Here is a 14,041-nt window from a genome sequence, read left to right on the forward strand (position 1 = left end):
AACCACTTTTTGTTATGTTGATCACTTTGTAAATACCTGCTGGTATTTATGCATATTTTATTCCATATTTACTTTAACCTCTAATTTTATATAACTCCTTGACCAACACATCACAGCAAATTCCTAATGCATGTAAATATATATATGGCAAATAAAGTTTATCCTTGACCCTTCATGTGGACTGAATGTTAGAGGGACAGTACTAGTAGAAGGAGGTGAGGGTAAAAGGAGGAATAAGAGCTGGCAGGCTACAGGTAGACCCAGGTGAGGGGTTATAGGCAGAAGGAAGGGGCAAAAGGCACAAGGCCCGCTTTCAGTCCTGATGAATGCCCTCAACCCTGAAACACCAACTGTCCATTTTCTCCCACAATGCTGCCTGATCTGCTGAGTTCCTCCAGCATCCCATTTGGATTTCTTTTTTTATATAAGACCTTGCTTTTCCTTTAAGGCACAATGCCAAATTTCCAGGGTGCAATTCAGGTTACAAGTCAACCCTGAGAAAGACTGTCTGAGCATTTAAATTTCAGGAATAGGGGATTTGCAGCAAGGATGTCCAACATTAGTGTGCTCATCCTCCTGACCTGCTAGACCTGCTAATGCAGGTAGCATCTTACCCTGATGTTTAAAGTGGAGCTCCAACATAGAGGCTGTGTACAAGAAGGGTCAGAGTCACCTCAACTTCCTGAGGAGACTGAGATTGAGTATGCAGGCATCTCCTTCACGTTTTACCAGTCTCGTTGCCAGTACGATCTCCTATGAGGTGGTGCGTTGGGGCAATGGCATCAACACGGGTGATGCCAACAGGCTCAATAAACTCATTAGAAAGGCTGGTTCTGTTATAGGAGTCCAGCTGAACACACTGGAGGCTGTGGTATTACAAAGGACCCTAAAGAAAATCCTGGCAATTCTGGATGTTTTTCACCCTCTGCATGCCACCTTGGCTGAACAGATGAACACTTTTAGTAATAGACTAAGACAACTGTGCTGCTCCAAAGAGTGCTCATTCTTATAATGAGTGCTGCTCCAAAGAGTGCTGCTCTGTGCTGCTCCAAAGAGTGCTCATTATAGCCATTAGGAGCTATAATGAGCTAAACTATAGCCAGGGAAGTGATGCCCCCCCCCCCATTAGACTGTTTGAGGTAGCTTTTTTTTAATATTCTTTCTCTTCTCTTCTAATATTTGTACACTCGTAATGCTACTGTGACACTGCAATTTTCTTTGGAATCAATAAAGTCTCTATCTATCTATCTAAAAGATGTCTGATAGTAGCAAACAGCCAAAAGAACATCAGAGTGGTCAGAGTGGTCTGGGGATTGGGATTTGGGGAAAATAGGAGACAGATCTCAGGAACCACTATCTGAAGTGGTTGCAGATAACTTTGTCTGAGAGACCACCAACAACAGTTTGGACCAAAGGGCTGCAAAAAGTATGACCATTGGATTCGCACAGGCAATGTCTATAGAGTCTTGTGCGTTAAGTTCTAACCACACCTGTAAATAACAGCCTTGTGCAAGGACATCACTGCCAGTATCTAGTTTTAGAGATTAAAGAGAAGTGGAATGTGCAATATAAGACAGATAATCATGTTCATAGTTCACCTCTATTTTAAGGAAGCCATTAAAACAGATAAACGCCTCAGCTGTAAATTTCAATTGCAGTCACACACAACATGGCCCAAAGAGCTCAGGTCATAAATCTCAAAAATAAATACTTTGTAAATGAAAAGTCAAATGAAACCTTTAGATAGGCACATGGATGATGGAAAAATGGAGGCCTGTGTTGGTAGTTTAGATTGATCTTAGAGTAGGTTCTAAGTCTGTACTACAGTCTGCAAACGGAAGAACACTGCTACCAAATATAACTGTTCCTACCTGTCTTCCTCCTCTTCCTCATCAAGATATCTTTTATTTAGAATATAGTCACGTAGAAACTTCTCCCCTTCATCCAGTTGAGGATCATTCCAGTAATCCCTTAGGTATTTCTGTAACACATCCAAAACATTGCCTTATGTTTGTTTCCTCTGGGTTTGGCAAGTAGTGCCTAAATACAGTGCTACAGTGTGCAGGAACAGCTCGATAGTGCACTGAAAACTTCCGCATGCTGTGCTCCCAAACACCACTGCGTTGTTTTGGAAAGCAAAGACAGTTCAAGTGAGAGACCCCTCTCAGAAAGAGACTCCCTAGTCATCAAATGAAGTTCTCTATTACAACATTAACATTTTGGTCATTCACTGAACCAAAGACCCGATAAAGGGTCTTAACCTAGAATATCAACTGTTCATTTCCCTCTATAGATACTGCCTAACCTGCCGAGTTCCTCCACCATCTTGTGTGTGTTGCTCTAGATTTCCAGCATCTGCGATATCATATCTCCATTACCTACCAGTTCTTTTAACAATCTAGCACTGCCTAGTATTATGCTAAATTACAATTCCAAGTTGCTAATTTGCAAAGCATTTTCTTTAGTTTAGACCAAAAGACAAAGAAGCACAATCAGGCTATAGGCCCCATCAAGCCTGCTCTACCATTTGATTAAGGTGATTTATTTTCCCCCTCAACCCCATTCTCCAGCCTTATTCCTGTAACCTTTGATGCTCTTACTAACCAAGAATGTAATAAACTATGCTTTAAATATACCTAATGACTTGGCCTCCAAGTCTGTGGTAATGAATTCCATAGATTCACAGTATGGTTAAAGTAATTCTTCCTCATCTCTGTTCTAAAGGGACGTCCTTCGATTCTGAAGCTGTGCCCTCTTGTCTGAGACTCTCCCCCTACTAGAAACATTCTCTCCATGTCCACTCTATCTAAGCCTTTCAATATTTGGTAAGTTTCAATGAGATTCCCTCTCATTCTTCTAAATTCCAGCATGTACAAGTCCACTATAAAGAACCATCCAATAAGAAGAGAGCATTCTTTTGCAGGAAAGATTCCAGATAAATGCAATTTTTCATCGCTCATAAGGCAGGAGACATATTCTGTGGGTTAAAGCAGTGTAAGTCTCAAAACCAACTAACTTGTGCATGTGACCAAATTAATAGTTCCAATAGTACTAGCCAACTGCACCCTGACCACAATGTCAAGTTTCACGTGGTGACTGCCCGTGCATCGGCCACCTCAACAAAGTCACTCAAAGGCATTCTCCGTTAAAGGAATAACTCCTTAGGAGAATATCATACTCACCTCCAGTGATTGAACTATTACCACTGGTTAACACACCCCAGCAGTGCTCGGTTGATTTCAGCAACACTATAAATGAAGGGGAAGGAAACTGATGGCATGAATCCAAGTTTGTGCTTTACAAACTGGTAATGCAAGAAGATAATTTTGTGATTCTGCACAATTACTGTGCAGAGTACGATATGCTACCAAAGACCAAGCCAATGTGATAACTACTGGCACCAAAGAAAATATGGCTGCCATGTAGCACACAACACTATTTCCACTCATATCTTGTTCCCATACTAGCAGTCCCAGAAGTGGATCAGTTTTACACCTCAGACCCACAATTTTACAAAACACTGATTTTTTTTTGTCAAGTGTAGGAAAATTTTACTTTCAAAATCTGGAAATAGGTCATAAAAGACGTTTATGGAATTTGTTATTTTAGAAGGCAGTTTTAATTGTGAAAAACACCACCGGAAGCTTTACAGAGACACCAAGGAAATAAAAACATCACTCAACTTGGCACATGCTATAGAGGCTGACCTATCAGTTACCCAATGGGCTGCAGATTCTTGGCACCTGGATGAATGAAAACTGGACAACTTTGTGGGAGAAGATTAGATTGATCTTTGAGTAGGTCACAGTGTTTGCACTTAGTCATGGGCCAAAGGGCCTGTATTGTGTTGTACCATTCTATGATCTGTGTTGTAGTATTAAGAATTTAATTAGGTGCTTCAGCAGTACTTTAAAACCCACCCTTCAAGGCTAACTACTTAAGAAAGCTAATACAAATAGTTATTTTTTAAAAGCAGGAACGTAGTAGTGAAATAAGAGGGTGGGTTATTTTCAGCCAGAATTACAATAGCACTTGGTTTGAGGATTAAGATTTGTCCTGATAATTGATTAAAATCCCCCCTGGACAGACTACAGATTCTGCTCCTGTGGATGAATAGAAATTGCTGACATAAGCCATCAATTGTTAGCAATAAAGCCAGTTTGACAAATGGTTAAAGCCAAGGGATGCACAAAACCTGGCTGTGTTAACAATTAGACAATGTAAAGGCTCCAAAGCACAGGAAATTACAGATCTAATCACTGGGTGTTTAACTATACCCCTCTGGCGATGAACAGCTGTGAACATACTGCTGTTATGCTAGTAAGGTGCAAGCCTGCAGTTCACACGCAGCATCTGTGTAACTAAGGACTCTCAGATTTACAGGGACACAGAAACATACATCAAGTGCTACTGGAAGATCATCATTTTGGTGAAAGATGCTCTTTGGTCCGATCGAAACTTGTTGAGCTTCCAGCACAGCAAGATGTCCACAAAGAAATGCTGCCTTCTGGCACATTTCAAGCTGCAGGAGTACGTACTGAGGGATACAAAGAAGCCCAGTACAGATCATGCTAAGGCTCTGTGGGTAGGACCACAGTCTAGGGGTCAAGTGTTGTGGGGAAGCCCCTCAAACATCAGATGTGTGCATCACTCTAAAAGACCACGTGAGCAACAAAGGTGCTATATATATATATTGTTATGACCTCAGCCCCCCTCCTTTGTGAGAATCACAAGAGCCCTAGTCAAGGGGGGGTCAACTGACCCAAGAGAGGGAGACGTGCGGAAGACCACGTTCTCCCGAGAAGCAGAATAAAGGCGACATTGACTATTGTCTCATGGAGACCACGTGAAAAGCCCTCGGGCAAAGTGGGCTGGTTAAGAGAGAGATCGCATCACCTGCAACCTGATTGACACCTGCGATCCCGTGAAGAAGTATAAAGGAGGGTCTGAGGGGGGGACAACCCTCAGACGCACCAAGGAGACACCAAGGAAGCACGATACCGATTCCCGTGGGAGCAGGAAGCCATTTTGAAGGAAGCCACGTGCGTTAGATTCCGAATTTTGAATCTGTGGCTAGAACCTTGGAAGACCGCTTTTAACTAACAACGGGGAAGCCTGCTCCCCTGATTCCAAGGATTTGCTCTGTAAAGACAACGGGCAAGTGTTTATCCTTTCTCAACCATCTCTCTCTCTCTCCACAACGTGAAACCCCAGCGGTTCCCAAAAGGGAAAAGCCTGCAAACTTCTGAGTGACTCTTTATATTTCAATTGGACTCAGTATTATCCCCTAGACAACTATAGAGCTTATTTCTGATTGATTATTATTACACCGGTGTTTTAGATTGAGTTTTGACGATGTATATGATCTGAATGTTTTGTATTAACCATACATTTGTGCCCCTTTTTGAATAAAACGTTTGAAACTAGTAGCATCCAACTCAGCTGATCCCGCTATCTTTGCTGGTAAGTTACCTGGTTACGAGGTTACGTAACAATATATGCACAGAGAAAAAAAGATGTGCAAACACCATGAATATATTGACAACATGACACTCCAAACATAAAGAGCTTTGCACTGTTTATTCCTTGTATACTTTTAAAATTATAAATAAAGTTTATTTTAGGAATGAGAGACAAAGTTATTGTAGCAGTAAAAGGATCTAGCCCAAGAAGAGTTCATCTGGAATTCGATTGTAAACAAGGTGGGAGAGCACAAAACCTGGTTAGATGAGGACTAAACAGACTATGGGGGTATAAATACCACCGGACAAGATATGGTCAGGCATCATCCCTAATGAAGATGGCAGAGTTTGTAATCAAAACGTCAGTTATACAGGTGTTCCCCATTTTTCAAACGTTCACTTTATGACAACTCGCTGTTACCAAAGACCTACATTAGTACCTGTTTTCGCTAACCAAAGAGGATTTTCGCTTTTACGAAAAAAAAGACGCCCGCTTTATACATGTGTTCACCCCAAGAAAGACTACAATGACCGTGAAACTTTGTGCGGGCAGTTGTTTGCGCATGTGTGTACTTGCCAATTTTTTTTCTCCAAATCAATTTTGGCTTGCTGTCTTCCTGATTTTGATAAGTGAAACTACACCGTACATACAACATTTCTACTTTATATAGGGTATATATTTATCATATCATTCCTGCTTTTACTATATGTTAGTGTTATTTTAGGTTTTATGTGTTATTTGGCTTGATTTGGTAGGTTATCTTTTTGGGTCTGGGAAAGCTCAAAAATTTTTCCCATATAAATTAATGGTAATTGCTTCTTCGCTTTACGACATTTCAGTTTACAAACTGTTTCATAGGAACGCTCTACCTTCAGACTGGGGGCGGGGGGGGGGGGGGGAACTGTAATCGATACCTGTACACGGCTGGAAGCCCAAGAAGAGTAGATCTCTGGTAGAGCAGAGATACCGAGGAGAAGATTAGGAAGCAGATTTTGGAAAGGTGCCAAAATAACAGGGTTGTTATCATGGGTGACTTTAACTTCCCTAATATTGATTGGCACTTGTTTAGTTCCAAGGGTTTAGATGGTGCAGAGTTTGTTAAGTGTGTCCAGGATGGATTCCTGTCACAGTATGTTGACAGGCCGACTAGGGGAAATGCCATATTAGATCTAGTATTAGGTAACGAACCGAGTCAGGTCACAGATCTGTCAGTGGGTGAGCATCTGGGGGACAGTGATCACCGCATCACCGCTCCCTAGCCTTTAGCATTATCATGAAAAAGGATAGAATCAGAGAGGACAGGAAAATTTTTAATTGGGGAAGGGCAAATTACGAGGCTATAAGGCTGGAACTTGTGGGTGTGAATTGGGATGATGTTTTCGCAGGGAAATGTACTATGGACATGTGGTCAATGTTTAAGGATCTTTTGCAGGATGTTTGGGATAAGTTTGTCCTGGTGAGGAAGATAAAGAATGGTAGGATGAAGGAACCATGGGTGAGAAGAGAAGTGGAAAATCTAGTCAGGTGGAAGAAGGCAGCATACATGAGGTTTAGGAAGCAAGGATCAGATGGGTCTATTGAGGAATATAAGGTAGCAAGAAAGGAGCTTAAGAAGGGGCTGAGAAGAGCAAGAAGGGGGCATGAGAAGGCCTTGGCAAGTAGGGTAAAAGAAAACCCCAAGGCATTCTTCAATTATGTGAATAACAAAAGGATGACAGGAGTAAAGGTAGGACCGATTCGAGATAAAAGTGGGAAGATGTGCCTGGAGGCTGTGGAAGTGAGCGAGGCCCTCAATGAATACTTCTCTTCAGTATTCACCAATGAGAGGGAACTTGATGACGGTGAGGACAATATGAGTGAGGTTGATGTTCTGGAGCATGTTGATATTAAGGGAGAGGAGGTGTTGGAGTTGTTAAACTACATTAGGACAGATCCCCAGGGATTGACGGAATATTCCCCAGGCTGCTCCACGAGGCGAGGGAAGAGATTGCTGAGCCTCTGGCTAGGATCTTTATGTCCTCGGTGTCCACAGGAATGGTACCAGAGGATTGGTGGGAGGCGAATGTTGTCCCCTTGTTCAAAAAAGGTAGTAGGGATAATCCGGGTAATTATAGACCAGTGAGCCTTACATCTGTGGTGGGAAAGCTGTTGGAAAAGATTCTTAGAGATATGATCTATGGGCATTTAGAGAATCATGGTCTGATCAGGGACAGTCAGCATGGCTTTTTGAAGGACAGATCGTGCCTAACAAGCCTGATAAGAGTTCTTTAAGGAGGTAACCAGGCATATAGATGAGGGTAGTGCAGTGGATGTAATCTACGTGGATTTTAGTAAGGCATTTGACAAGGTTCCACATGGTAGGCTTATTCAGAAAGTCAGAAGGCATGGGATCCAGGGAAGTTTGGCCAGGTGGATTCAGAATTGGCTTGCCTGCACAAGGCAGAGGGTTGTGGTGGAGGGAGTACATTCAGATTGGACAGTTGTGACTAGTGGTGTCCCACAAGAATCTGTTCTGGGACCTCTATACTTTTCGTGATTTTTATGAACGACCTGGATGTAGGGGTAGAAGGGGGGGTTGGCAAGTTTGCAGACGACACAAAGGTTGGCGTTATAGATAGTGTAGAGGATTGTCAAAGATATCAGAAAGACATTGATAGGATGCAGAAGTGGGCTGAGCAGTGGCAAATGGAGTTCAACCCGGAGAACTGTGAGGTGGTACACTTTGCAAGAACAAACTCCAAGGCAGAGTACAAAGTAAATGGCAGGATACTTGGTAGTGTGGAGGAGCAGAGGGATCTGGGGTACATGTCCACAGTTCCCTGAAAGTTGCCTCACAGGTTAGGCCACACATGGAGTACTGTGTCCAGTTCTGGTCGCCTCACTATAGGAAGGATGTGGAAGCACTGGAAAGGGTACAGAGGAGATTTACCAGGATGCTGCCTGGTTTGGAGAGAAGGAGGATGAGAGGAGACATGATAGAGGTGTACAAGATATTAAGAGGAATAGACAGAGTGGACAGCCAGCGCCTCTTCCCCAGGAAGTTCAAGGGGGATATTAGAGGAAGGTTTTTCACTCAGAGAGTGGTTGGTGCATGGAATGCACTGCCTGAGTCAGTGGTGGAGGCAGACACACTAGTGAAGTTTAAGAGACTACTAGATAGGTACATGGAGTAATTTAAGGTGGGGGTTTGTTTATATGTGAGGCAGGGTTTGAGGTTCAGCACAACATTGTACTTCAAGTCGACTGTACTTCCTTAGAAGGTTGGCGTCATTCAATGTCTGTAGTGAGATGCTGAAGATGTTCTATAGGTCAGTTGTGGAGAGCGCCCTCTTCTTTGTGGTGGCGTGTTGGGGAGGAAGCATTAAGAAGAGGGACGCCTCACGTCTTAATAAGCTGGTAAGGAAGGCGGGCTCTGTCGTGGGCAAAGTACTGGAGAGTTTAACATCGGTAGCTGAGCGAAGGGCGCTGAGTAGGCTACGGTCAATTATGGATAACTCTGAACATCCTCTACATAGCACCATCCAGAGACAGAGAAGCAGTTTCAGCGACAGGTTACTATCGATGCAATGCTCCTCAGACAGGATGAAGAGGTCAATACTCCCCAATGCCATTAGGCTTTACAATTCTACCGCCAGGACTTAAGAACTTTTTAAAGCTATTATTAATGCTTTTTGAGATAGTGATTTAGATGCATATCATATTTTTTTTACTGAGTTAAGTATTGTATGTAATTAGTTTTGCTATAACAAGTGTATGGGACATTGGAAAAAAAAGTTGAATTTCCCCATGGGGATGAATAAAGTATCTATCTATCTATCTATCATTGTGGGCTGAAGGGCCTGTAATGTGCTGTACTATTCTATGTTCTATGTTCTAAGAGTTTATTCATTATGGTAGTGGCTTCCAAGATGGATTAATTTGCCGACCATTTCCATCATTTGCAGCAGAAATCAGCAAATCAGGAGCTGTTCTTTGACAACCACAGAACAGATGTCAAGACCATTTGAAGCGTCCCTGAAACTTCATCAAATGGGTTCATTTAATAAAGAAATAAATTTCAACCTTTGCACGTCCTGTCACCACGTTAAGCTCCATTTAGAACAGAGATGCGGAGAAATTACTTTAGTCAGAAGGTGGTATATCTGTGGAATTTGTTGCCACGAGCGGCTGCGGAGGCCAAGGCATTGGGTGCATTTAAGGCAGAGATAGATAGGTTCTTGATCAGCCAAAGCATCAAAGGTTATGGGGAGAAGGCAAGGGAGTGGGGATGACTGGAAGAACTGGATCAGCCATGTTTGAATGGCAGAGCAGACTCAATGGGCCGAATAGCCTACTTCTGCTCCTATATCTTATGGTCTTTAAGGTGTTCCTTAAAACTATTTTCAAAAGCTTTAGTCTTGCCTTCATAGATCATGGTAAAGAAAAATAAAGAGATGGATGTTATGTTGCAATTTTACAAAATACTGATTAGACTACACTTGGAATATTTTGAGCAGTTCTGAAATATATGAAACTAATGCATGCAAATGGACTAGCGTAGATGGGGGAAGAGATTTAGCTTGAACATGGTGGGCCGTATGGCCCATTTCTGTGCTATATAACTTTAACCCCAGTTTAAGATTACTTCTATCGCAGATATTACCGTAGATTCCGGACTACAGAGCGCACCTGATTAAAAGCCGCAGGCTCTAATTTTAGAAATAAAATCAATTTTTTAATTGTAAAGGCCGCACCGGATTTTAGGCCGCACCGCTACTTTTAAATATACATACGTATCGGTAACACAAATTACGTTGCATATACTTTTTTACTGAACAGCACGAACAACATTCCAATATCTCCTAGCGACTGGTAAAAATATATATACTGCAGCCTACCAGGAAAAGTTATTGATCGACTTTAACTTAAAAGCAGCGTTTTCGCTCGGGTCTAATCGGGTCTGACGCGCTTGCGCAATGCGATCGGGTCTAATCGGGTCTGACGCGCTTGCGCATTGCGATCGGGTCTAATCGGGTCTGACGCGCTTGCGCAATGCGATCGGGTCTAATCGGGTCTGACGCGCTTGCGCATTGCGATCGGGTCTAATCGGGTCTGACGCGCTTGCGCAATGCGATCGGGTCTAATCGGGTCTGACGCGCTTGCGCATTGCGATCGGGTCTAATCGAGTCTGACGCGCTTGCGCATTGCGATCGGGTCTAATCGGGTCTGACGCGCTTGCGCAATGCGATCGGGTCTAATCGGGTCTGACGCGCTTGCGCATTGCGATCGGGTCTAATCGGGTCTGACGCGCTTGCGCAATGCGATTGGGTCTAATCGGGTCTGACGCGCTTGCGCAATGCGATCGGGTCTAATCGGGTCTGACGCGCTCGGGTCTTGCTTTTCTTCGAGTATTTTCCATGTTGATGAGGGTGAGTACAAATGACTGATTTACAATAATTTAATTGTGAAAGTGCGCTTGATTTATCGTACAATTTCATTGGACCTCTGTGAACTACTCATCAATTTTACTGGTCTACTGTTACGAGGCAAAATGTTTACGAGGCGGCATGAAAAAAAAACATGTATTAGCCGCTCTGGATTATAGGCCGCAGAGTTCAAAGCTGTTCAAAATGTGGGAAAAAAGTAGCGGCTTATAATCCGGAATCTACGGTAGGTAATGCGGACTGTTATTTTAATCTAGCCTTATTTTTAAATGTAGCATAAATCAATTATATTTGGCAGACTTTTAACATTATAAACCAGCGAGTTGTTTGTTCACTGGGAAAAATAGAGAAATCTCTTTCTCCTTTATTAGGGAGAGAGAGAACCTGTGGTATGTTGAATACAGGGTGAAACACAAAGTTTTTGGGGTATCTGCAAATCCATGTCTTTGCTGTTGCTTTGCTCACGCTTGAGTGCTCGGTAGCGGGTGCACTTTTTTTTGCCAGTGGGGGGGAAGGGGAGATTGTAGCTTGCTGTCGCTTATGCGTGGGAGGGGGGAGCTGGGGGGAGGGGGACTTTGGGGTTCGAACATTCTTTGGGGCACTCCTCCGTTTTCCTGGGTGGTTGCAAAGAAAAAGATTTCAGGATGTATATTGTATACATTTCTCTGACATTAAATTGTACCTTTGAAACCTTCATAGATATCAAGCAGATCTCATGTCTACAATGTAAAGGAAAACAAATTGAAAGTACTCACCATGTCTTTCAGCTGTTCCTTTGCTTCCAAATCCTGTTGTCCTTTCAGCCAGCTGATATAAGACTCTTCTTCTTTTTCCTTTGAAGATGCAACACATGAATTACCATTTTCAATGGTGGTTTAAATATAGACTCTGTATAGCCATATCCACTGCCCTGCCATGGGCAGAAGTGAATAATTGCACAACAAGAAAATAAAAAGGGAATCGAGATGCTGGTTACTCAGGGCATCTGAAGCAACACCTCCTGCCTTGGTGGGACCTAAACCAAAACAATACTAATTTGCTCCCTTACTCTCCTAGTCTGGCTCTCTTTTTCAGTTGAGACAAATGTAGCCACAATTCATAAATTTTAAATTGAATGCTCCTTAACTTTAGCTGAGAAAGCAGTGTTATAAAATAACCTACAATAATAAATATTACATAGAACATACCGTAGAATAGTACAGGCCCTTCAGCCCACAATGTTGTGCCAACCTTATAACCTCCTCAAAGATCAGTCTAACCCTTCCCTCTGACATAGGCCTCCATTTTTCTATTATCCATGTGCCTAATCAAGAAGTTTCTTAAATGTCCCTAATGTATATGCCCACCACCACCCCCAGCAGGTGTTCCAAACACCCACCACCTTCTGTGTAAAAATAAACTAACTCTGACATCTTGTACTTTCCTCCAATCACCTTGAAATCATGCCCCCTTGTATTAGCAATATGAGGGGACATAAATTTATATTGACAGTTACAGTTTAATTTCGTGAAGGAAAAGAATGCTTATTTCCTCATTTTATTATTTTCCCAGGTTCCAAACTCAACAGTTCATATGGAACTCAACATGACAAATTCCAAATGAACCTAATACTGCAGGCAAAGCTGATTTTCTTAGGTTCATAAAACTGCTACATGCAATAAAACGTTTCAGCCTGTAATAATGGCAGTGGCTGGCACCAAACCAAGAATGATCATAGTCCCGTGCAAGAATGCCGAATTGAAACTAAACATAACGAGTAAGTGATGTCAACTACCTTCTCCTCTTCAGACTTCACCCGCAGTTTCAGAAAACCAGAGCCACCGTCTTCATTCCCGCTGTCCTCGTCACTGTCTTCAACAAACTTACGGAAGCTACAGAAAATATACACAATAACAGCAAAGAAAGAGCAATAAACATAGCAATGTTCGATCTTGGGGCAACAGAATAGCAGAATGGATTATCTCAGAGTGACATATACAACATGCTGGAAAGACTCAGCATCCATGGAGGGGAATAAACAGTCAACATTTTGGGCCGAGACCCATCATCAGGACTGGAAAAGAAGAGAGAAGCAGCTAGAATAAAATATACAATATATTATGGGTTATCTCTCTTTTCACTCCATCCCCAGTCTGATACCTACACAAGCTCATTGTCTCCTAACCAAGGAAGGATCTTAACCAGGTGGAACAACTATGACTTCGGAACAGCCAGCAAAATGGGCTAAACTGTCTCTGTCAAAGGCACTTCATACTTTAACATCAAACTCTTGGCATTTAACGTTCATATAAGAGGGCACAAGGTGGGAAAACCAGAGATGTTAAGAGTGATAAGAAATGTTGTAAAGGACACTGCCCAGTTTCAAATCTGTCAAACTTCTGTAATTGATCATGACACAATCATTCTCCTCTGAACTTGATAATTGCAACCAGATTCAGAATAGCTAAAGCGAACAAAAATAGTCAGGCACCTTCGCTCTGTCTGCCACAAAAGGCAGGATCTCTTGATGAATACTCACTTCAATTCCACTCCCAATTCCCATTCTGACATGTCTGTCCATGACCTCCTCTACTGCCACAATGAAGCCAAACTCAGGTTGGAAAAGCCACACACAAAGAAATCTGCAGATGCTGGAAATTCAAGCAACACACACAAAATGCTGGTGGAACGCAGCAGGCCAGGCAGCATCTATAGGGAGAAGCGCTGTCGACATTTCGGGCCGAGACCCTTCCCCCTCAGCTGGTCTCATCTAGCACCTGCCATCTTACACTCCTCCCCCATCTTCTTATTCTAGCTTCTTCCCCCTTCTTTTCCTGTCTTGATGAAAGGTCCCAGCTCAAAATGTTGACTACTTATTCCCCTCCATAGAAGATGACTGACTTTAAGTTCCTTCACCATTTTGCAGTCTTTTATTTTGTTTTAAAACACTAATTTAACAGCTGTCAATACATTTGCATAGCTTGTGGCATTTCATGCTGCACATATTTGCACCTAATGCTTTCTTAGAATATCCAAAAGATCATTATTGGTAACATAGCTAGGAAGGAAACAGTGCAGTCTGACATTTAGCTGACACAGGACACCTCAGGGTGTTGCTCCAGCCAGTCACACACACACAGTAGTATCAGCAGCACGAGTGATGTTCCTTTAGAACA

The 14,041-nt window shown here is 42.5% G+C and overlaps 1 protein-coding gene across 2 annotated transcripts in view; it reads right to left on the minus strand.

The window, feature by feature from the left end:
- kri1 (KRI1 homolog) overlaps nt 1–14,041 on the minus strand; it is a 67,543-nt gene that overhangs the window by 30,914 nt on the left and 22,588 nt on the right. For both annotated transcript variants that reach the window (XM_073068949.1, XM_073068951.1), the window contains exons 7-9: nt 12,661–12,757; nt 11,642–11,719; nt 1,872–1,981 (exon numbers count right to left, since the gene is read on the minus strand). In XM_073068949.1, coding sequence (XP_072925050.1) covers nt 1,872–1,981; nt 11,642–11,719; nt 12,661–12,757 — 285 coding nt within the window. The remainder of the gene's footprint in view (nt 1–1,871; nt 1,982–11,641; nt 11,720–12,660; nt 12,758–14,041) is intronic.

The sequence above is a fragment of the Hemitrygon akajei genome, chromosome 16 (assembly GCF_048418815.1).
Source record: "Hemitrygon akajei chromosome 16, sHemAka1.3, whole genome shotgun sequence".
NCBI lineage: Eukaryota > Metazoa > Chordata > Chondrichthyes > Myliobatiformes > Dasyatidae > Hemitrygon > Hemitrygon akajei.